Source organism: Schistocerca cancellata, chromosome 1, assembly GCF_023864275.1.
Source record: "Schistocerca cancellata isolate TAMUIC-IGC-003103 chromosome 1, iqSchCanc2.1, whole genome shotgun sequence".
NCBI lineage: Eukaryota > Metazoa > Arthropoda > Insecta > Orthoptera > Acrididae > Schistocerca > Schistocerca cancellata.
In genome coordinates this window covers 1,019,292,920-1,019,316,166 of record NC_064626.1, presented here as the reverse complement: position 1 = coordinate 1,019,316,166, position 23,247 = coordinate 1,019,292,920, and the positions used below count along the sequence as shown (strand labels likewise).

The following is a 23,247-nucleotide window of genomic DNA, read 5'->3' as shown; positions in this document are numbered from 1 at the left end:
GGAACTGGATGGGAAAAGTTCTGGCTGTTTGAGTGTGACAAGGACTGTGAACAGGAACTTTAATGATTTGAACATATGTGGGCTGATGATCTTGCTTAATAGCAATAAAAAAATCCTAATGCAAGTTTAAAAGGACCTTTGAACTTAGAAATTTGAACAGAAACCTATTTCCGATTTATTCTTTAGAGTTCACAAGACTATTTTCAGCTTTTTGCACTTATAGCGGCCTCCGACGTGTAGTTATGAAATCTAAGTTTCTTCAACACTGCTATTCTGAGATCTCTTAAGTAGCTGCAGTCAGGAGTTCCATGTGCAGATCTGTAGCAGTATCAAGGTAGGTGGACAATTTATGTTGCAGAACCGCCGTCGATGTGCGAAAGAGCACGTTACGTCGCAGTGTGCTGACCCTATGGCCCCCACATCCAAATGGTGCAATTGGCAGAGGACCACGGTTCATCAACCCCAATTAACCCACCAGGGCTAGAACACAGAGCTTCACTTCACTACTAATTATTTGGGCAGACAAAGGCTATACATTTTTTTAAACAACAATGTATGGGATTGCTTTTAAAATCAACTATGAGAAAGGAAATGCTGTGCTGTACTGTGATATGAAAATGTGCACTTTCATTTTTGTTTCTCACGTTTGGTTTTAACTATGATGGCAGGGAATGTAAGCCATAATATAAATTGTTTCTTCCACACATTTTGTTTCTCTGTATATATAACTTTAGGAACAAAATTGAATGCACAACAATGTGCTGTTTTGTTTTCTTCCTTGCAGTCAGTTTTAGCAGAAATCTGTATTTTAGGAAAGCTTTCCAGCTTTTGATTAGAATATTATTACCCAATCTGACAATGAAAACTCCAGGTTGGAATATCAACAGTACAAGGAAGTGATATATTGCCATTCACTGTAAAGGTGACACGATGAGTTGTAGATAGGCACAACAAAATGACACTTACACATTAGCTTTCAGCCAAAGCCTTCTTCAGAAAAGGAAACACACACACATTCATTCACACAAGCAAACACACCTCACACCTACACTTGACAGCCATTTCTAGCTCTGGTCCCAGATGCTTGGGATGATGGTCATGTGTGCATGAGCTGTGCCTGCTTGTGTGAATGAATGTGTGTGTGTTTTATTTTGTGGAGAAAACTTTGCTGAAAACAAATGTGTGGTGTTTTTCATTGAGCCTCTCTGAAACTCAACATGTCATCTTTATGGTAAGTAACTAAGCAATCTCAACCATCCAAAACTTTCTAATGGTACCCATTTTCAGAATCAAACTATGTGAAATAATGTCACTGAATTTACGGACCTCACAGATTCAGCACCTGGAGAGGTCTCTCTCATACCCTGTTTACTAATAGTCCCTACCAATTTACCCATTCAATTTAAGCTATCATGGTAGACACAGAGTACGAGGAGAAAGTCAATGAAGCTGCACATTTTCACAGCACAGCATTTTCTTTCTTGTAACTCTTCAGGCTTTCCTGGTGAGATCTTGTCATGTGGAATAATCGGGTCTACTGCCGGATGTTTGTATCACTCTGGCACAATATATCAGCCACGTAACTCGTTGCCTTCTTCAGGTGATACCTGAGACTGCCATATTGGAGGATCTTGTCCATTATTTATGCCCAGAGGGCGCTGGGTGCTCTCTTTGCTGTCCGTGCCTGCCTGGCACTGCTTGTAAGGCGTTGTCTCTTCCCCGGTGCTCCCTCGGATGTCCACACCTGACTTGGTCACCATCTGTGGCAGCTCTCTGAGGCGCGTCCTATGTCGGGCGTTCCATTCGTGGTCTGCGCCCACCTGGTGCTGCTCCTGAGGTTTTGGCCTTTCCCTGGTGCTCCCACGGATGTCCACACCCACCTCATCCACCATCTGTGGTCGTGGCAGCTGTCAGAGGCCCGTCCCACGTCGGGAGTTGCGTTCGCAGTCCACGCCCACCTGGCACTGCTGCTGCGGTGTTACTACTTCTTGAGGAGTTTCTTGGTTCCTTTTTTTGGGCCCTGATAAGCTCCAGAGCTAGACTCCATGATAACTCAGATATCCGAGGGAGCACCAGGGAAGAGACAACACCTTACAAGCAGTGCCAGGCAGGTGCGGATGGCAAAGAGAGCACCCAGCGTCCTCTGGGCATAAATACTGGACAAGATCCTCCAACCGAAATATTGTGCCAGAGCAGCACAAACATCTGGCAGTAGACCTGATTATTCCACATGTCAAGATCTCACCAGGAAAGCCTGAAGAGTTACATCAGAAGCCTCTATGGGGAGGAGATGTACCTTGATATCAAGAAGCTGGATAAGCTTCGCCAGAGGAAGGGGAGGATGCTGAGTTCTCTCAGTTTCCTTCTGAGATGCTGAGAGGGGGATGTAGTTCCTGTCTTTGCCACATTCAAGCATCATGTTAAGACCAGAATGGCGAACAGAATCAAACACCGAGCCAGCCTTGCGCTGGTAAGAGAAAGAGTGTGTGACACCGCCTAGATGTCACCGCCTAGACACCGCCTAGATGTCACATCCAGGGATTTTCTGTATCTCGACCTTTCCGTAGCAGCTACCCTGACCCGAGAAGACTGGGACCAGGATGATGGTTCCTCCTGGTCCTTGGCTGAATGCACCATGTGGAAATCAACAGCATGTCAACAGGCCAAGTTCGAGCACCTTAACAAGAAGGTACAACAGGATGGGGACACACGGACAGTGGTCAATGTGAGCGACAAACAGCTCGATGAGGCCCCCTCAAAAGCACTCAGCAAGGGCCTCAATTTTATAGTGACTCCCAGAAGTGTACCTGTTGCAGCCTTCATCAGTTCAGTTGAGCAAGTCGTCAACACACTGCCTTCCAACGTGTCTGAAGAGATCCATAGGGAGATCTGCAGGGCACTCACCAGGATGAAGTCCACCAAATCTAACATCTTGAGTGAGGAGCGGGTGGCACTCAGGCAGCTACAGGAGGATGACAGCGTTGTAGTTCTGCCAGCTGATAAGGGTAACTCCACGGTCATCTTAAACAAGTTGGAGTATGATAGGAAGGTGCAACAACTTCTGGAAGACACTGCTTACAAACCACTAGATGGCGACCCCACTGACAAGGTGGACAAGAAGACCCAGAAGTTGCTGAAGGAGACAGATGTACCTGAACAGGTCATCAAGAAGCTTCATCCCAAAGCACCTGTACCACCCAGACTCTATAGACTACCCAAGGTCCACAAGGAGGGGGTCCCTCTTCGACCTATTGTCAGTAACATCGGTGCAGCGACATACCTCACTGCACAATACCTGAAGAAAATATTGGCACCATATGTGGCAAATGCGCACACCACATTCGGAACTCGGAGGACTTCCTACAATGGCTAAGGCAGCTACACACAGTGGACTCTAACATCATGGTCAGTTTCAATGCGGTGTCGCTCTTCACACGAGTGCCACTCACCGATTCACTCAATATCATTGGAGAGAAGTTCAATGGTGCCCTGCTCGACCTATTCAGGCATGTACTGACCTCAACATATTTTCTTGACGGGGGTCAATTTTAAGAGCAAATGGAAGGAGTAGCTCTTTATCACCAGTGGTATACAACCTTTTCATGGAAAGGTACCAAGAGGAGGCACTTGCATCAGCCACTTACCAACCCAAGTGCTTTCTTAGGTATGTCGATGACACTTTTGTCACTTGGCCCCATGGCAGGGAGAAACTTCATGACTTTTTGGAACATCTAAATTGATGCCACCCAAGTATAAAAATTACTATGGAGCTAGAGAAGGATGGACAGCTCCCATTCTTGGTCAAGAGGAAGGCAGATGGCACTCTGGGGCACAGTGTGTATCATAATCCCACCCACACTGACTTGGACCTTCAAGCTAGTAGCTGCCACCACCCGGCACAGAAGAATGGAGTCTTAAAACATTAGTTCCCAGGGCTTGGGCTCTGTCGGATATGGAAAGTCTGGCCACAGAGATAGAGCATCTACAGCTGGTGTTCAGCAGAAATGGATACTCCTCCACAGACATCCAAAGGGCACTTCATGCTACCAGCCAACCACAGGGTAGAGAAGAGGAGCCAGAGGAGGCGAAGAAGGTGGCATACCTGCCATATGCTGGACCTATTTCTGCAAAGATCAGCAGAATTCTTTCAAAATATGATATAAAGAGTATTTTCTGTCCACCCTCCAAAATTGGGACAATGCTAGGGAGAGTGAAAGACGACCTGGGGCTATGTAAACCAGGCATTTACAACATCCCGTGCCAGTGTGGAAAGTCATACATTGGCCAGACAACCAGGGCGGTGGACATCAGGTGCAAAGAACACCAGAAGCACACCAGACTCAGACAGGCAATAAAATCTGCCATAGCGGAGCACTGTCTGGAGCTCAATGGACTACAACACTAAATCTATTACACAGACGCCAAGATTTTGGGACAGTGTCATAAAGGAGGCCACCGAGATCAAGGTCACAGACAACCTAATAAACCGAGACAGCGGTTACCAGCTCAGCTCGGCGTGGAGTCCAGCTCTGGAGCTTATCAGGGCCCAACAGAAGGAACCAAGAAACTCTTCAAGAAGTAGTAACACCACAGGAGCAGCACCAGCCAGGCATGGACCGCGAATGCAACTCCTGATGTGGGACGGGCCTCTGACAGCTGCCACGAGTGCAGATGATGGACGAGCCAAGCGCGGACGACTGTCGGAGCACCAGGGAAGTACCAACACCTCAGGAGCAGTGCCAGGCGGGCTCGGATCGTGAACGGAGTGCCTGACAAAGCACAGGCCTCTGAGAGCTTCCACAGATGGAGACCAAGTCGGGCGCAGACGTCCGAGGGAGTACCCGGCAAGAGACAACACCTTACAAGCAGCACCAGGCAGGCGCGGAACGTGACCAGAGCGCACGACATGAGACAGGCCTCAGACCGCTGCCAGAATTGCAGATGGTGGATGAGGCAGACATGGACGTCCATCGGAAGTGCCAACACTTCAGGAGCAGCGTCAAGTCGGCACGGACCATGAACGGAATGCCAAATGCGGGTCCGGCCCCAGACAGCTGCCACGACCACAGATGGTGGACGAGCCTGGCGCAGACATCCGTGAGAGCACCAGGGAAGGGCCAAAACCTCAGGAGCAGCACCAGGCTGGCATGGACCGTGAACAGAATGCCCGACACAGGATGGGCCTCAGAGAGCTGCCACAGATGGTGACCAAGTCGGGCGCGGACGTCCGAGGAAGCACCAGGGAATAGACAACACCTTACAAGCAGTGCCAGGTGGGTGCGGATGGCAAAGAGAGCACCCAGGGCCCTCTGGGCATAAGTACTGGACAAGATCCTCCAATACAGCAGTCTCAGGTGGCACCTAAAGAAGGCAACGAGTTACGTGACCAAAATACTGTACCAGAGCGATACAAACATCCGGCAGTAGACCCAATTAATCCACATGTCATTTTCTTTCTTGCTCTTAGTTTTGACAGAACACCTGTAGACTGGTACTTAAAAACATATGTAGCCTATGATCATCTGAATATTTATTCAAGTACTGTGTAAGAATTTAAGTAAAATGGTCAATAGCTTTTTGAGGTTTTGCAAACAGTTTAGTTTGTTGCTGCAACCCATCAACTTGCAGTGTTGCATAATGTTACAAAATATCTTAATGGAGAACAACTGGCAGAGCACTGTGTCATTGTGATGTCATAGTTACTGTTACTTTAATAATTACTTCCTTTCTTTTCTGTTTGGGAAACAAAACATACCTTCAAATGCTCCTTATGAATAGCTGCAAGCAGTGGTGTACAGCCGTTGTCATCCTTGAAATTCACATCTGCACCAGCAGCAATCAAATGAGTGACTATCTATTGTATCAGAAACAAGAAGAGTTAATCATTCACATTAATTAGAAATTATACAAAGACTCAAATTTTACTTAACAAAGAAATGAAATGAAAAGAACACATCATGTCCCCAGGTTTCCACTGTATATTGATAACGTTTGACACATTGAAAAATTTCAGTGAAAATGATAGCAAAACAGATTAGTAGCAGCAGTAGTATTCCATGGAATAGTACATACAAATCAAAAGAGGTATCTCTGATACATACATTTTCCAGGAGCTACCGAAATCTTCATTCTCCTCTTTTTTGAAAGATGTTCTCTTTCACCTGCATTACTAATCCACCTCATCCAACTTTCAGGTCTGGAGTCATTTTGTGACCTGACAATTTAGTTTAAATATGGCCCGCTATTCAAATGGAAAATCCGTGTTTTCTTGAATCCAGTCTGAAAATTTGTGGTTTCATTTAAATTCTTCTAACACATTTCCAAGAAGCATTGGGAACTGATCCTTTGTGAAAGCTGGGATTTCTCTTCCCAGATTGCTTGCAATTATTCAGTATTGCCCTCCATTCATGTTGAGAGGTCATACATGGGTGTACTGAGAGCTTGTGTAAGGCAAGATGAATTTTCTGGCAAACAGACAAAAAGAACAACATTTCCTTCACATTCAGATCTGTGTATGATGACTAAATGTTTGCTATTAGAACCATTTCACCTGTCAGATTTCTAAGAATTGGTAGAGGATGAAATGAGAATCCACCTTCATATGCTGCTGAATCAATCCACCCATATCTTGTCCTATTGTACCACATCCCATGAGTCTCATTTGCAGTCTAGTTGGGCCATGGATATACACCTTATTAATGACAAATACAGTAACTGACAAAACTGCTGCATTTCCACAGAACACAAAATTAGCACTGGCTTTAGTGAAATTAATTATTCATTCAAGATGTTTATAACTTTAATGGCAAATAACTTTCTTCTTCCCTGGATCATCACTCATATTTGTCTCATCGTAACTGGATATATTCTCATGAGGGACATCAGCCAATACAATGCTTAGTTGTCTATGTAATCTGTGGTAATCTTTTTGTGAACAGCTGTTCTAGGACTTCTATAATTTCTGCACATATTATTAATAGTTGCGGATACTTTTTCACAGGTTATTTCACCCAAACTCATCCAGAAAGATTGTCTTTAATAGTAGATAATGTTTTGCCACATCTTCCTAAACAGACTTTTGTTATGCAGCTGAAATCAAGTTCATCTGTGAAAATTTTTGGGTGGCCTTGTTCCTTATTAAATTGCTTCTTCTGCTTTCTGTTAACTGCAGAATGCCTTATCCTAAAAATAACTTATAATATAGCTTATGCATGCCTTTGCAAAATTTCAACCAAGTTAATTGGCTGTAACCTCTGCTGAGGTTGATCTTCAGAGTAATATGCATATCTGCAACCACCAAGGATTGTTTTGCAATTCCTTGTCATCATCTAATGTTCTATAAGTAATGAGTTTGCAAAAAGAGGAGAAAGTGCATAGATAAACATGTATCTATGGTTACTTTGATCAACTTTGTTCCTGAATTCAGTTAACTTCTACTTTGCATTTTATAATTCCATTTTTTTTAATCGACAATAAATTTTGCAAGAAATTAAGCATGTACCTTGAATCTGAAAGTTGCATATGAGTAATAATAGACGAAAATACTAAAATGTCAACTTGTCAGTAAAAACCATCCAGCCACTGTGCATCTCTTGACAAAAGTCTAACTAGGAAAGCTTTCTTGCACTTCATACACAATGGTGTCAAACTCCACTAATCCCACCAAATTATAAAAAAGAACTTTGAGTAGCCAGTTTGGTGCAGAAAGCTATCATCTAGTGAAGGAATTCAGAACTTGGTAGGTATTATATTTCCTCCTACAGATTTTTTGAACCATGCAATTAAACTGGTCTATGATGTACTCTCATTCAAATAATGGAAAATCCACCTTAGAATACGACAATATTGTGAAAAGGATAGCTGCTATTCACCACATAGCGGAGATGCTCAGTAGCAGATGGGAACAACAAAAAGACTGTCAGAAAGTAAGCTTTCAGCCAACAAGGCCTTCATCAGAAATTCACAACACCCACCCACCCACACACCCACACACACACACACACACACACACACACACACACACACACACACACACACATGAGCACAGTCTATGGTTGCTGAGGCCAGACTGCAAGCAGCTGCATATGATGAGAGGAGCAACGATTGGTGGGAGTTAGAAGGAGGTTGGGGTAGGGAGGGATATCACAGTATGGGAGGGGGGTGAACAGTAAAGTTCTGCTTTTGGAAGCACACAGGGACAAGGTGGAGAGAGGGAAAGGTGCTGTCCAGTTAGATAGAGGGAGGGGTGGTGTGAAATTATTATTAAAAATTCTTATAATTATGTAGGATGTAATCATCCTTTTTTCATCTGCTGCAGCCACAAGCACGGTGTTTCTTCATGTCCACTGTAACTTGGTTTTTACACCAAGAATGACCAATACAAACATTATGTTTCAGAACCTTTATTGTATATCGCTACATAATTATTATGTTACTTTGACAAAACTCAAAAATACTGAGATGCTTACAACACTGATGTATATCTTACATAAGCAATTACATGCTTCTTGCACAACACCTCATAAGACACTGCCACCTAATGCCAACATGGCTGCCTCTTTATATATAAATTCGAACAATCCTTGGTATTGCTATAAAGGGTTTTTTAATAAAATTACAATTAAAACTGTTGCCTCAAAATTAAAGACATATTTCAACTGTTGTACTGTCTTTTATAGAGCAAATACATTTATCGATTTTCAAGCATTTAACATTTTAGAAGTGTGTAAATACTCAAATATGATATATTAACAATACTTTTACTATTTTTATATAATGCGAAAGATACATGGTTTGGAAAATGTGTTGTGACTCGCCGATTATTCAAAGTGCCGCCGCGCAATTACGCGCGTCCTCTATGTGCGGCGCAGTCTGCCAGCCATGCAGCAGCTGCGCCACCTAAGCAGCCAGCCGAGCAGCGGCTGCTAGACTGGGACTCAGTGCTTATTCAAATGCTAACAAATACACATGTCAACTTACTCTGTGACTTATATGTGTTGTTGTGTCGTTCCGAAATATATATGTTAAACTTGAAGTTCTAACAATTGGCGACAAGGTAGTGGATTTTTTCCTTTTCACCGTTGACTCACAGGGTTCCATGGCTACTGTCGAGCAACTCTTGCAAAATCTCCTTGAACAGCAAACGCTTCTAACAGCGGCGATTCGCAATTTTGGCGCGGCGTCAAATGCGGAGCGTTTCTCGTCGTTGGCTATACCTCCTTTTCCTCCTTACGACGTGACGGCGGAGGACTGGTCTGATTATGAAAAACGTCTCTCACAGCACTTCTTGGCATTTCATGTCACGGATGAACAACCATGTAAGTCGCTGTTCCTTTCCTGGATTTCACCTCAAATGTATTGGTTGTTGTCGCAATTGGCTCCTTTGAAGGATCCTGCGTCTTTGTCCTTCGCTGAAATGTGCTCGCTTCTGTGTGTCTATTTTCAAAAGCAAACGCATGTGGTAGCCTCTCATGTTGCCTTTTATTGTTGTCAAAAGCAACCAAATCAATCCTATCGCGCTTGGGCTGCTGAACTTCACGGCCTCAGTCGAAAGTGTCAATTTGTTACTGACGTTCACAAAGAAACCTATGCCGATTCCATGGTACGGGATGCTATTATCAGGTCGGCGCCCGACAAAGAAGTTCAGCAACGTGCCCTTCAGTTGGCGAATCCGACTCTAGATGAAGTTCTCTCCATTGTGCAGTCTTTTGAAATTTCTCGCGCCGCTGGGGCGCAAATAGAAGCATGGGGTGATGTCAGGGAAATACAACCTCTGTGCGCTGTTGACGACGCGTGCGGCACGTCTCCGCCGGCCGACGTGGCCGCAGTGCGCTCCCACGCGCAGCCTCGGCCTAGCCATAAACAACCCACTAAGAAACTGCAGCAAAACCCCCGGCAACTTCCTTCATGTCCGCGGTGTTTTACGAAACATTCACGCGAAGATTGTCCCCAACATTGGGCTGTGTGTCACAATTGCAAAAAGAAAGGTCATGTGTCTTCCGTTTGTAAATCCGACCACATACATGATGTTCATGAACATGACGCTGATTCTGATTCTGTGTTGTCTGTCAATTGCACTTCTTCCCTTTCAGGGAAGTTCTTCCTCACTGTCCAAATCCTTGGTCGAGATGTTCGCATGCAAGTGGATACCAGTTCTGCTGCCACTATAATTAATCTCAGATGTATCTTCAGCTGGGTTCTCCAATCCTGTCCCCTGTCACTCGGCAATTACGGACGTACAATAAACAGAAGATTTCTCTCTTGGGACAGTTTAATGCTGAGGTATCTTACAAATCTGTCGTTTGCACTGTTCCCATATTTGTAGTCGACCAGAGCAACGCAGAAAATCTTTTTGGTTTCGATGCCTTTTGCGTTTGTGGGTTCTCCATAGATGACTCTGTCAATATTGTCTCTGATGCTATTCCTTATACTCAACTGGATTCCTTGTCGACGACATTTTTGTCCCTTTTTTCTCCTGGGTTAGGCCGTGCAAATGACTTGAAGCTCATATCACGCTCAAACCCACTGCTCGGCCTAAGTTTTTTCGGGCTCGGCCCATTCCTGTGGCCCTTCGTGATCGGGTAAAACGGGAGTTGGATCATCTCACTGCATCAGGGGTCTTGCTTCCTGTCACTTCCAGCGAGTGGTCCTCTCCTGTTGTTGTAGTTGCTAAGCCAAATGGTGATATTTGTCTCTGTGGCGATTTCAAAGCCACTGTAAATGCTCAATGCCTCATCGACACTTACCCTATGCCCCGTCCTGAAGAACTGTTCACTAAACTTGCTGGAGGCCAGTATTTTTCTAAAATTGACCTGTCAGAAGCTTATCATCAACTTCCTCTCGATGCTGCTTCCTGGCAGTTTCTGGTCCTTAACACGCCTTTCGGCCTCTATCAATACCAACGCTTGCCATTCAGGGTTGCTAGAGCCCCTGCTCTCTTTCAGCGATTCTTGGAACAATTATTGCTCCCTGTCCCTGGGTGTATCAATTACATGGATGACATTTTTGTCACTGGCTCCACCACTGAAGAACATCTTCAAAATCTCTGCACACTTTTTCATGTCTTACAGACTGCCGGTCTTAAGTGTAATCTTCAGAAATCACAATTTTTTCAGGCATCTATCACGTACTTGGGGTTTCAACTCTCTCGGGATGGTATTTGTCCGCTTCAACAAACTGTCGCGGCGATCGATGCCCTTCCTTGCCCTACATCTGTTAAGGAACTGCAGGCCTTCTTGGGGAAAATAACATACTATCACAAGTTTTTACCATCTGCGGCTTCGGTGGCTCAGCCGTTGCATCGCCTGTTGCATAAAAACATGCCTTTTCACTGGTCCGCGTCATGTGAAGCGGCTTTCCAGAAATTAAAGACTATGCTGAAACAGGCCCCGTGCCTGGCTACTTATCGACCTGGCCAACATCTTGTTCTTGCCACAGACGCCTCTCAATACGGGGTTGGTGCAGTCCTTGCACACCGTTATTCTGACGGTTCGGAACAACCCACTGCTTATGCCTCCAAAACGCTCACGGATGCCCAACAAAAGTATTCTCAAATTGAGAAAGAAGCTTTGGCCATCATTTATGCTCTTCATAAGTCGGGCGCTGATAACCACGCAGTTGAGCGCCCCACAAACCAAACATCATCATCATCGCTCTTCATAAGTTTGGTGTTTTTCTCTATGGCTCCAAATTTCATCTTGTTACGGATCACAAACCACTTGTTTCCTGGTTTCATCCATCAACGTCACTTCCCGACAAGGCTGCACACCGCCTCCAGCATTGGGCTCTTTACTTGTCCCGTTTCATTTCCGGCCAACGGCTCAACATGCAAATGCTGATGCTCTGTCTCGCCTTCCCATGGGTCCCGATCAGGCATTCGATAGGGACGAACTTTTGTGTTTCCACCTTGATGTTGCCGAGCAGCGGGTTGTGGACAGGTTCCCCATCACTGGGGACAGGCTGGCGGCTGCTACGGGTTCTGACCCTACCCTCTCCCGGGATTTACTCTGTATTCAGAAGGGTTGGCCAGATCGCCCGTCCACTAAGACTTCTGATCCGTTGCAGAACTACTACACTTTGCGCTACCGCCTCACGGCTAGGGATGGTGTTATCCTCCTCTCCACTGACAATGCTTCCCCGCGTGTTGTGGTACCTGCGTCTTTGCGTGCTTTGGTCTTGCGCCTCCTTCACCAAGGGCACTGGGGTGTGTCTCGCACAAAATCTCTGGCATGCTGTCAAGTGTACTGGCCTGGCATCGACTCTGAAATAGCACACATGGTCGCTGCCTGCGGCCCTTGTGCGTCACAGGCCACTGCCCCGAAGTCATCTTTGTCACCGTGGCCTTTGCCTGAGAGGCCCTGGGAGCGCTTTCATGCTGACTTTGCGGGACCCTTTTTAGGTACTTATTGGCTCCTCGTAATTGACGCCTACTCTAACTTTCCTTTCATTGTGTGTTGCATGTCACCTACCACCGCGGCAACCACCAGTGCTCTCGCCCACATTTTTTCTTTGGAAGCCCTCCCCTCTACTCTTGTTACTGATAATGGTCCGCAATTTGCCTCTTCCGAATTTGCGGATTTTTGTGCTCGTCACGGCGTTACGCATGTCACGGCCCCGCCGTTCCATCCACAATCCAACGGTGAGGCTGAACGACTGGTCCGCACATTTAAGGCTCAGATGCGGAAACTTCTGACTTCTTCTGCTGCTGATGAGGCGCTTCTCCAGTTTCTGGCGTCTTACCGTTTCACCCCCATGGGCGACCACAGCCCGGCTGAGCTCTTACGTGGCCAACAGCCCCGCACGCTACTTCATCTTCTGCGGCCTCCCACCTCACGGCCGCGGGTGCCTTCACTTGGCCGGTTCACCGCCGACGACCTCGTCTGGGTACGGGGAATTGGCAAGCGGCCAAAATGGAGCCCCGGCCGCATCTTAAGACACCGTGGCAGACGCCTGTACGAAATCTAGACGGACATGGGTGTTGCAGTGCGTCATTTGGACCAGCTTCAGCCTCGGGTACCAGCAACGCCTGTTCCGAATGCCACCACACCACCTTTGGCTCTACCTGATGCTCGGGATCTTGGCATCTCTCAATACTCACAAAGCAGCCCTCTCACCATCATTGCGATGCCAGCACCAGAACGGACACCACCAGGAGATGTGCCCATGCAGGAACCGGAGGACCATCCTCTGTCTGAGCAAATCTACTCGCCTCCTCCTCCAATGGATGCCGACACATCGCCCATGTCTCCTGTCATATCAACTGGACTTGCCACAATGGGCAGATTGGTGCATGGGGCTCCAGCAAATTCGACCCCTACGTCTCCTGTCATCTCGACCCGTTATCATCGGGGACACTTCCGTCTGTACGGGAAGCCGCCTCCTCGAGAGTTTACGGCAAGTCAAACAATGCCTATGGACGTTAGCCATCTCCAGGACACCTCCATCAAGACCAGTGCAACAATTTCAAAGGGGGGAAAAGTGTTGTGACTCGCCGATCATTCAAAGTGCCGCCGCGCAATTACGCGTGTCCTCTACGTGCGGCGCTGTCTGCCAGCCATGCAGCAGCTGCGCCACCTAAGCGGCCAGCCGAGCAGTAGCCGCTAGACTGGGACTCAGTGCTTATTCGAATGCTAATGATTACACATGTCAACTTACTCTGTGACTTATATGTGTTGTTGTGTCGTTCCAAAATATATGTGTTAAACTTTAAGTTCTAACAAAATGTTCCTACCAATGTATATGTTTCCAAGTCTCCCATTGAATGTGGCAAAATAGGTTTTTTATTTATTATTGACAAAACACGTAAAGAACTGCCTCTGTTTACATGCCACTTATAACATTTTCGCTAATTACTTTTTAATTTTGTAATCTATTTTGATTCTCTCAATAGGTTTTCATTTAAATACCATAGACTTTAAGTTAGATACTGTTTTAACACAAATCCATCTCAGTTTCAAAGAAATGTCTTTGACCAATGAACTTGATCATTTGTTCCAGATTTCACCTACTTATGTTAATCCTAAATATTCCTACCAATTACAGGACTTATATACTATGATTATAATTTAGTAAACAGTATCACTGTAACAATTTTATAAGTATAGGTTTACCTTAACCACTACCTTTTGTTTACATCAGTGATTCCTGTTTATTTCAAATTGGCTTGAAAAATACGTGTTTTAAATGACTTTCAATGAACTGTTACGTCTCAGTGGGGGGGTAGTGGAAAAAGAGAGAAATAAAAAGGCTGTGGGTGGATTGATGGAACAGAGAGTTGTGTAGTACTGGAAGACGAACAGGAAAGTGGCTAGATAGGTAAGACAACAGCTAATGAGGGTTACAGGAATATACGATACATTGCAGGGAGGGTTCCCACCTGTGCAACTCAGAAAAGTTGGTGTTCATGGGAAGGATCCAGGTGGCACAGGCTGTGAAGTAGTCATTGAAATAAAGAACACTGTGTTTGGAGACATGTTGAGCAACAGGATTTTCCAGCTTTTTTGGCCACAGTGTGTCAGTGGCCACTCATGCAGACATACAGCTTATTGGTTATCATGCCCATGTAGAATTCAGCACAATGGCTGCAGCTTAGCTTGTAAAACACATGACTGATTTCACAAGTAGCCCTGCCTTTCATACAAGAGGTGATGCTTGTGACCGTAATGGAGTAAGTGGTGGTGAGAGGTTGTATGGGACAGGTTTCCCATGTAGCTCTATTACAGGGATATGAACCATGATACAAGGGGTTGGGAACAGGGGTTGTGTAGGGATGGACAAGGATATTGTGTAGGTTTGTTGGGTGGAGGAATACCATTGTAGGAGGGGATACTGGGTAGGGCTTTTCTCATTTCAGAGCACATTGAGAAGTAGTCAAAACACTGGCAGAGAATGTGATTAAATTGCTCCAGTACTGGGTGGTACTGGATCATGAGGGGAATGCTCCTCTGTGTCCAAATGATAAATGATGGGACTTTGGGAGGTGGTGGGTGTCTGGAGAGATAAGGCATGGGATATGTGTTTTTGTCCAAGGATGGGAGGGTAATTGTGGTCTGTGAGGGCTTCAGTGAGACTTTTTTGTTATATTTCAAGTGGGACTGCTAGTCACTACTGATGTGACAGCCTTTGGTAGCTAGGCTGTATGGAAGGGACTTCTTGGTATGGAATGGGTGGCAGCTCTTGAAGTAGAGATATTGCTGGTGGTTGTTAGGTTTGATATGGACAGAGGTACTGATGTAGCAATCTTTGACATGGAGATCAACATTGAGGAAAGTGACTTGTTGGTTTGAGTAGGAACAGGTGGAGTGAATGGGGAAGAAGGTGCTGCGTTTCTGGAGGAATGTGGGTAGGGTGTCCTCAACCATGATTCAAATCACAAAAATGTCACCAATGAATATGAACAAGGTGAGGGGTTTGAGATTCTGGGTGGTTAGGAAGGATTCTGTCATATGTTGACAACATAATGACATGCACGTTGTTACACTTTAAGCTATATGGAGCTATCATGGACACTCCAAGATAATAAATCAGAGACACAATGCAGAGAGGGTAGCGTGGTAGCGTTTAGGTTACTGTAGACAAATAGTAACACTAGAGCCATGCAAATTGCAGACACTCTGGGCAGCTGTCCCAGGGGAGAATTTTCACTTCAGAGAACTCCATCCACTGCCTAGATGCTGTTGTAAGCCTTCACTGCAGAATATGGCCATGAAGAAACAATTCGAAACAATTCTTAGCAGAGGCAGCAAGCTTGATACTTGCCCCTGAGAACTGCAGAATCAGTGGGTTTACACAGATTAGAGTGCTACCACAGAACTCTACCCATAGAAGGATGGAGTGTGGGGCCAAGTGGGATAAAACAATGTTGTTGCTAGCCACAATAGGAGTGGCAGTGATGTTTAGCTTTTAGCTGAATGTTGTTGATACCAAACTTGGAGTTTGTTGATGTAAAATCCAGAAGCATTCCTACCTACCAAATAGGAGTAGGAGAGGAATCTAATTATGGATAGTCAGAACGACTCACCTGATTGGTTGAAGCTTGTTAAGTGCCAGTGGAGGACAGGTATGCACTCGCGCACACACACACACATATCCATCCACACATATACAGACACAAGCAGACATATTTCTGCTTGTGTCTGTATATGTGTGGATGGATATGTGTGTGTGTGTGCGCGAGTGTATACCTGTCCTTTTTCCCCCCTAAGGTAAGTCTTTCCGCTCCCGGGATTGGAATGACTCCTTACCCTCTCCCTTAAAACCCACATCCTTTCATCTTTCCCCCTCCTTCCCTCTTTCCTGACAAAGCAACCGGGGGTTGCGAAAGCTCGAAATTTTTTGTGTGTGTTTGTGTGCTTTTTTATTGTGCCTATCTACCAGCGCTTTCCCGTTTGGTAAGTCATATATATATTTTACTTTACCTTCTCTGACTCAAGAGATTTGAACAGTGGAGAATTGCCAGCAAATTCTGTATCAATCCAACCTTCTCCTCTATATGACAATATACTGGTTTCCTGTGAAGAAATTACACTATTAACATTTAATACTACCCTCAACAAAATTAATTATGAGTTATAAGTGTCTGAGCATACCAAACATCGAGCTGTGTGCCCTTGTAATGTTGACTTCTCAGCTTTACCTCTTTCTTTGCTATTGACACCTGCTCCAGCAGCAATCAATCTTGTGACTAACTATAAAAAGGAGGGAGCATAAAGTATACATTAATGAAATAGCATAAACACATGACTTAGAAATATATTTCACACCTGATTTTCCTTTTAGTTTTTGTGTAAAATACTGTAAAAACAACAAAAATTAAAATTAAAAATAATTCTAAGGGTAAAGTAAGATGCATAGAACATGATGAACAAAATAATGGGATCACATGCATTATTAAAAAATAACACGCATGAAAATCTGTGTTAACATATGTTTCCCCTTGCATGTCAGTGTTAAGTTACCAAATACAAGAAACAAAATACTGTCTAGGGTTTGCATTAAACACTAGTCACATGTTGACAGCTGTATCTCTTTTACGAAAATTTTGTAGTTTGTAGGACAAACCACACATTTATTTTAAAATACTAAATTTATCCCTCTTCTCATTTTTCACAATCATTGTCTGATCACCTTATCAATAATGCAACTAAAGAGCATACAGAACAGTCCATCTTACTGCCTGATTCCAGTTCTGATCTTGAAGGGCTGTGACACTGTTCCTCTGAACTTGGCCTCATGTTTATTATGGTTTGCTTGATCAGCTCAGTGAACTTTTATTCCATTTCATCTTGTTCCAGAAATCAATGGATCATGTTGTTTCAGACCACTGCCCATAACTCTTTTATTGTCACACAGTGCAACCATCTTTGTTCCTTTCTCCACAAAATTTTTGTCTCAGATCTAATTCTGTCTTGGAAACCTGTGGCAACCTTAATTTCTTTGTATCTTGTATTTCCTCACGACATTAAGACATTTGCTCAGTTTTTGGCTCAACAGATGAATGTTTGGCTTGGATTAAGTGTCATGTACGTGCAGTATTTGCTGGATTAATATAAGTGTGAGATTTTCAGAAACAATAGTTCTAAATATGAATGTAGGAAGCAAGCAGGGGTACATTTAATTATTTCAAAATTAATTAACGGTCATTAGAGGTAGTACTCTTTCCTTAATTTTTATAGTCCATTAAAAAAATTGAGCACATAAAACTGTTTGGTGCCCTGATAACAATCAGAGAAAAAATAGAATTGAGACATTAATAAGTTGATCAAAACACTCAGTTCAGCCAGGTTTTGACACTAAGAATGACCTGCCACTGCCCTCACCTCCAGACAAAAGTTGCACAATTTCTTGCAAATGTTCTTGTGTGAGATTTTCAGAAACAATAGTTCTAAATATGAATGTAGGAAGCAAGCAGGGGTACATTTAATTATTTCAAAATTAATTAACGGTCATCAGAGGTAGTATTCTTTCCTTAATTTTTATAGTCCATTAAAAAAATTGAGCACATAAAACTGTTTGGTGCCCTGATAACAATCAGAGAAAAAATAGAATTGAGACATTAATAAGCTGATCAAAACACTCAGTTCAACCAGGTTTTGACACTGAGAATGACCTGCCACTGCCCTCACCTCCAGACAAAAGTTGCACAATTTCTTGCAAATGTTCTTAACTTGCCATATTATGAGATAATCTCCTAGATCAGAGCATCTAAATCTAGTAATGTAACTGAACAATGTGGATATCACATATAACAGTAAACAGAAGATTTTAGAGAAGACTTTACATTTACCTGGAATTTTCTATATTTACATCCATATTTTACAAATCACTGTTACTGTACAGAGCATGAAAAGAGTGCTTAAATGGCTTCACATGCATGATAATTAGTGTAATCTTGTCTTCATTGTCTCTATTGGAGTGGTATGTTTCATATGCAGGGTTTCGTGGGATAGTTGCCACCTATCCTTAAGGGTTTGTCAAATTCATGTTTCCAGAATTTATGTGACACACTCCTGTCAACATTTGTGCAGCAACTGCCAGCAGATTTATTTGTTAATTTCTCTCACAGTAAATAACCGTACTCATTTCTTATGAACTTTGAAATGTATTACCCCAATAAAAGATGTAAATATAATATTCATGTAGATTTCCAAAGCCTTCCTATTACACAACCTAGATTCCATTATTCTAGTGACAAAGGAAATTACAAAGTTGCTCACAGAAACAGACAAAAGATACAGACATTAATACATCATAAATTAAATCAAAAGCCTATCTCATTAGACATAATAATTATTAGGACTTTTGGATTCCAGGTTCAGAGGTTACTATTACCAACCATTGCAGCAACAAACATAGTCTCCCAGAAGCTTTCATTATAATCAGAGCTCTGCTCGTCAAATTCTTGTGATATCCAGTATTTTCCCTGGCCTTTTTGTGTTAGAGTTCATGTCTTTGAATGGGAGACCTACTGAACTACTCACGATATAGCTGCAAAAATCACTAGAGGAGCCTAAAAATGGCAGCTTGGCATCAGAAAGGGTAACAAATGTAACAGATTTGTGCTTTCTCATCATAATGTGAGGAGCTTGTTAAATACGAAAGATAAACCTTTGTTATCATTGCATTAAACTGAACAATCTTAAAATTATTTCTGCAGATGAGCTAGGCACAACAGAACATTGTTAGAAACTCAAAGAAACTCGACACACAACATTTACGAATACAACTGAGTATTCCATTATTGTTGGCATAATATCAAGAAACGGCCTTATGTTGATGTTCTGAGGTTGTTATTCTGAAGACTGGTATGATGCAGCTCTCCATGCTAGTCTATCCCATGCAAGTCTCTTCACTTGTGCCTAACTATTACAGCCTACAACCATCTGAGCCTGCTTACTGTATTTGAGCCTAAATCTACCTCTGCAATTTATATCCCCCACATTATCACCATCATCATCATCACTTCTCATCTGGAGTTTCCATAGTGTGGTGTACAAGTGCTTGCCATCTCATCCTGTCTTTATAGATCTTCTGTTTGTGGACATCTTTTCACTGGAATTCCCTCTTGTCCATGCGTGATTGCACTGTGTCTATCCCACATTTTCTCATCCTTCTGCACAGTCTTTTGTGTTGGACATTTATTTCAAAATATTTTATGTCTCATCTTTTATTGTCCATTCTCATACAGAACTCACACCACTGCAGTTTGTGTTCCTTTATTAAACAAATAAGACAGCCTTCGATGTTGGCTACATTCCTATTCACCTCATTTATGATTTTGTTGCTCTTAATAGATTGGTTCATACTTTTATGCAATTCTCATTTCTGTCACTTGAGATCAATGAAGTCTTTCTCCATAGGTTACATGTCTCTAAACCATAATGGCAATTGGCACAAAGTAGTGAGGTATATGGTTGTTTTTGTGGTTTTTCTTGGTCACATAGAAGGTTTTCTGATTTGAATGTAAAAACTGGATGCTTTCTGTGTCCAGCTGATTAACAGTGTTGTCTTTGGAAGTTGTGCTGCCGAGATATTTGAAATGGGAAACTGATTCTACTTTCACCCTCTCCTAATAAAATTTTGACAATAATGGAATTTTCTGCATGCAGCAATATGTAACATGAGGGAAAGGCAACCACTCACCTATAGCACATTGATGCAAAGAGCACAGTAACACATAACAGAAAACAGCATTCACACTGTCTTTTGAGAAGTAACTCTTTCTCTAGAAACAGTACACAAATTCACACACACAACCACACAGACACCCAAATGTATACTCCCGAGGCCAAGGGAAGACTAATTATTGATATTCCACTATTGAAAACAGTTGCCTGAGCTGATGGAGGTTAAGACAGAGTAAGGTAAGATGCAAGGAGGGAGTAGAGGGAAAGAGTCAAATCTTTATACAGATGACTTTGTGCCTGCACAATAAGATGAAAAGAGTATACAGAACATAACAAAAAGAGATGTAGAAAGAGGGAGAGGGGAGTGGGACTGAGAGGGGGAGCAAAGGGGGAAGGGGGAGAACACGAGCATGTTGAAGGTAAAGAGGGAGAAAGGGAGGTTCAAATGGCTCTGAGCACTATGCGACTTAACTTCTGAGGTCATCAGTCACCTAGAACTTAGAACTAATTAAACCTAACTAACCTACGGACATCACACACATCCATGCCCGAGGCAGGATTCGAACCTGCGACCGTAGCAGTCCCGCGTTTCCGGACTGAGAGAAAGGGAGGAGAGAGAAGGGTAGGAGGTAGAAAAATGAGAGAGTGGGGGAAGAAGAGTGTCCACAGGGTGTTGGGGTGGAGAGGAAATGTGGTAGGAGTACTCATTCCATAATCTGCATGGAGAAGGAATGATGTGGACAGAAGAGAGAAAGGAAAAGGCAGGGTGAGGCAGTGGGTACAGGTTAGTGAAGGTATAGGGCAGGTGGACAGAGATAGCACAGTATGTGTTGGAGAGACAATTCCCATCTGCACAGTTCTGAGAAACTTGTGCTGGAAGGGAGTATCCAGATGGCTCGTGTAGTGAAGAAGCTGTACAAGAAATAAATTTCATGGAGGCTCCTGCTTTCTTTTAGATTCTTTGATAAGTTATAATGTATGATACATTTTTAATTATTTAAATGAAAAGAGTGTATTCAAGAGTTGCCCTACAGATTTAAGTGATCTGAAGACAGTGATGTATCAACCTATAGAATTTCTGGAGTGCTGTAACAAAGGTGTTCTTAGCTAAATTTTAATATTTCCTAGAAAAAACTTCATAAATAAAGTAAGAAATAGTTTGAGATCACAACAGACATAAACTTAAGTGTTTTAGTTGAAAACAGTTAATCCATGAAATAACATGACCTAACTCAGAAATGAGGTTTCACATTAAATTTTTGTGAAGATGCTAGAGAACAGTAGGTTGTTACCTGCATTGACAATATTATTACAATCTATGAATTTGAAAATCCAAAAAGTACTGTGTAGACCTACATAAGCTATATAATTCTGTTTTGTTTGTTGAGCTGCCACAAGCAAATACAGTAAACCCTCCAGAAAATGTACATAAAAAAGAATTTCAGCAAAACAATATGGATTTTTTCTGCAGTAAACTAAGAGTTGTAAGCTGGCCTGTAAAACACTGCAGTTCAAACACCAGAAACTATGACAAGCACTTAAAATGTTTCTTAAATGCATTCAATGGATTTTTTCTCCCAGGACTTAGTAAAAGAAAGTAAGTAGTTAACGTAAGTGAATTAAACCAGGAATAAAAGAGACAACTCCACAATGAGTTAAAACAGTAATCCAGATTTTGTTATAAAGTCGTACATTCATGCTATAATGTTTAATCCACGAAAATTGTACCAGCAGCTAAAAAAATTCATAAATATTCATCCTCCAACATTGTAGTGTTTGCTACAGGCATTCTGGTCCACTCTATTCACGTATGTGATGTCACACTGTAATGGAACTGATCTGTGCTCCTATTTCTCTCTGTCTTGTATCATAAAATATGATACTCACCTTGAATTTATGACACAGTCCAAGGTAAATTATTTCTGCTATCTAAAAAACCAAAATTATTTTTATTAACCATTTTTTAAAATAGAACTGACATACCCTGTATAAGAATAATGCGAGATTCATTTTCAATTTAATTTTAAATCATGATTATAATTTAAAATTATTGCCATTTTTCTTATTTTTATGATTTATTCTGAAAAAAAAGTGGACAAGAGGCAGTTAATTGTATGAGACTCTTAGGATGTAAAAGACTGAACTGCATCTTCATGTATTTTTGTTGTTGACTTGTATGTAACAAGTAGTATGGAGTCTGTAAGTAATGGAGGAGTCAGTTGTTTGACACATTATGGTGTGAGCTGCTGAGCTGTAAATTCAACTGGTTTTGTCTGAAAAACCTGGTTACTGTTTATCTCCTGTGGAAGTTTAATTAGTGGAAAATGAAGAAAATAAAAAAGCTGATGAAAAACGAGTGGAAGTAATGTGCAAATTATATTATTGAAAATAATCACACCCAGCACATATGAACATCATTTTTTACCGTGAAACACAAGGCTTTATAAGTAAGATATTCATCAAGGAACATCAAGAAACAGATACTGATCTCTTATCCTTCATATCATATTAGCTGCACATACACACACATGTAAGCTAAAAAAGTTCACATGTACTGAACATAGTTTCTTATCAGTAGTTTATGTGGCATTAGAGAGGAGGGTGTCGCAGCATTTCCCGGGTTATTGGCCTAATTGACCTACACACGGTGCAACTGGCCTTGCCGCATTTCTCCCTCCCACTTTTAGCTCCCCTTGTTGCATGCCCACCATATCCCTCTCACACCTTCTCAAGTCATTCACAGCATTCCATTAAAATGAAGCAGCCAATCACTGCATCACTGCTTAGTACTTTACAGACCCTTAAAATGAAAAATCCAGTCATAATGCATCCATTTCAATCTTGCTCAAATCAGTATAGATAACTGCTTCAACTGCAAAAAGCCTGATTATACTATTAATATTCTCCGCAAAGTTTGAAGATATCCAGAAGTTTCTGCACTGAAATATTGAGGCAGTAAGTTATCTACATCCTGCATTTCACCCAAAATTTTATGGAACAACATTATTTCATATATTTTACCTGGCACCAATGAAAATGTTAGCTTTGCCACACTGGTTCACATCAATGACATGTGGTACTAGAGCACAAGAAAAGTCTATACCTTACAGTCATATATTACTGT

At 42.7% G+C, this 23,247-nt stretch overlaps 1 protein-coding gene across 1 annotated transcript in view; it reads right to left on the bottom strand.

The window, feature by feature from the left end:
• LOC126089435 (ankyrin-3-like) overlaps positions 1-23,247 on the bottom strand; it is a 270,212-nt gene that overhangs the window by 129,838 nt on the left and 117,127 nt on the right. The window contains exons 6-8 of the mRNA XM_049906909.1: positions 16,587-16,685; positions 16,416-16,508; positions 5,756-5,854 (exon numbers count right to left, since the gene is read on the bottom strand). Coding sequence (XP_049762866.1) covers positions 5,756-5,854; positions 16,416-16,508; positions 16,587-16,685 — 291 coding nt within the window. The remainder of the gene's footprint in view (positions 1-5,755; positions 5,855-16,415; positions 16,509-16,586; positions 16,686-23,247) is intronic.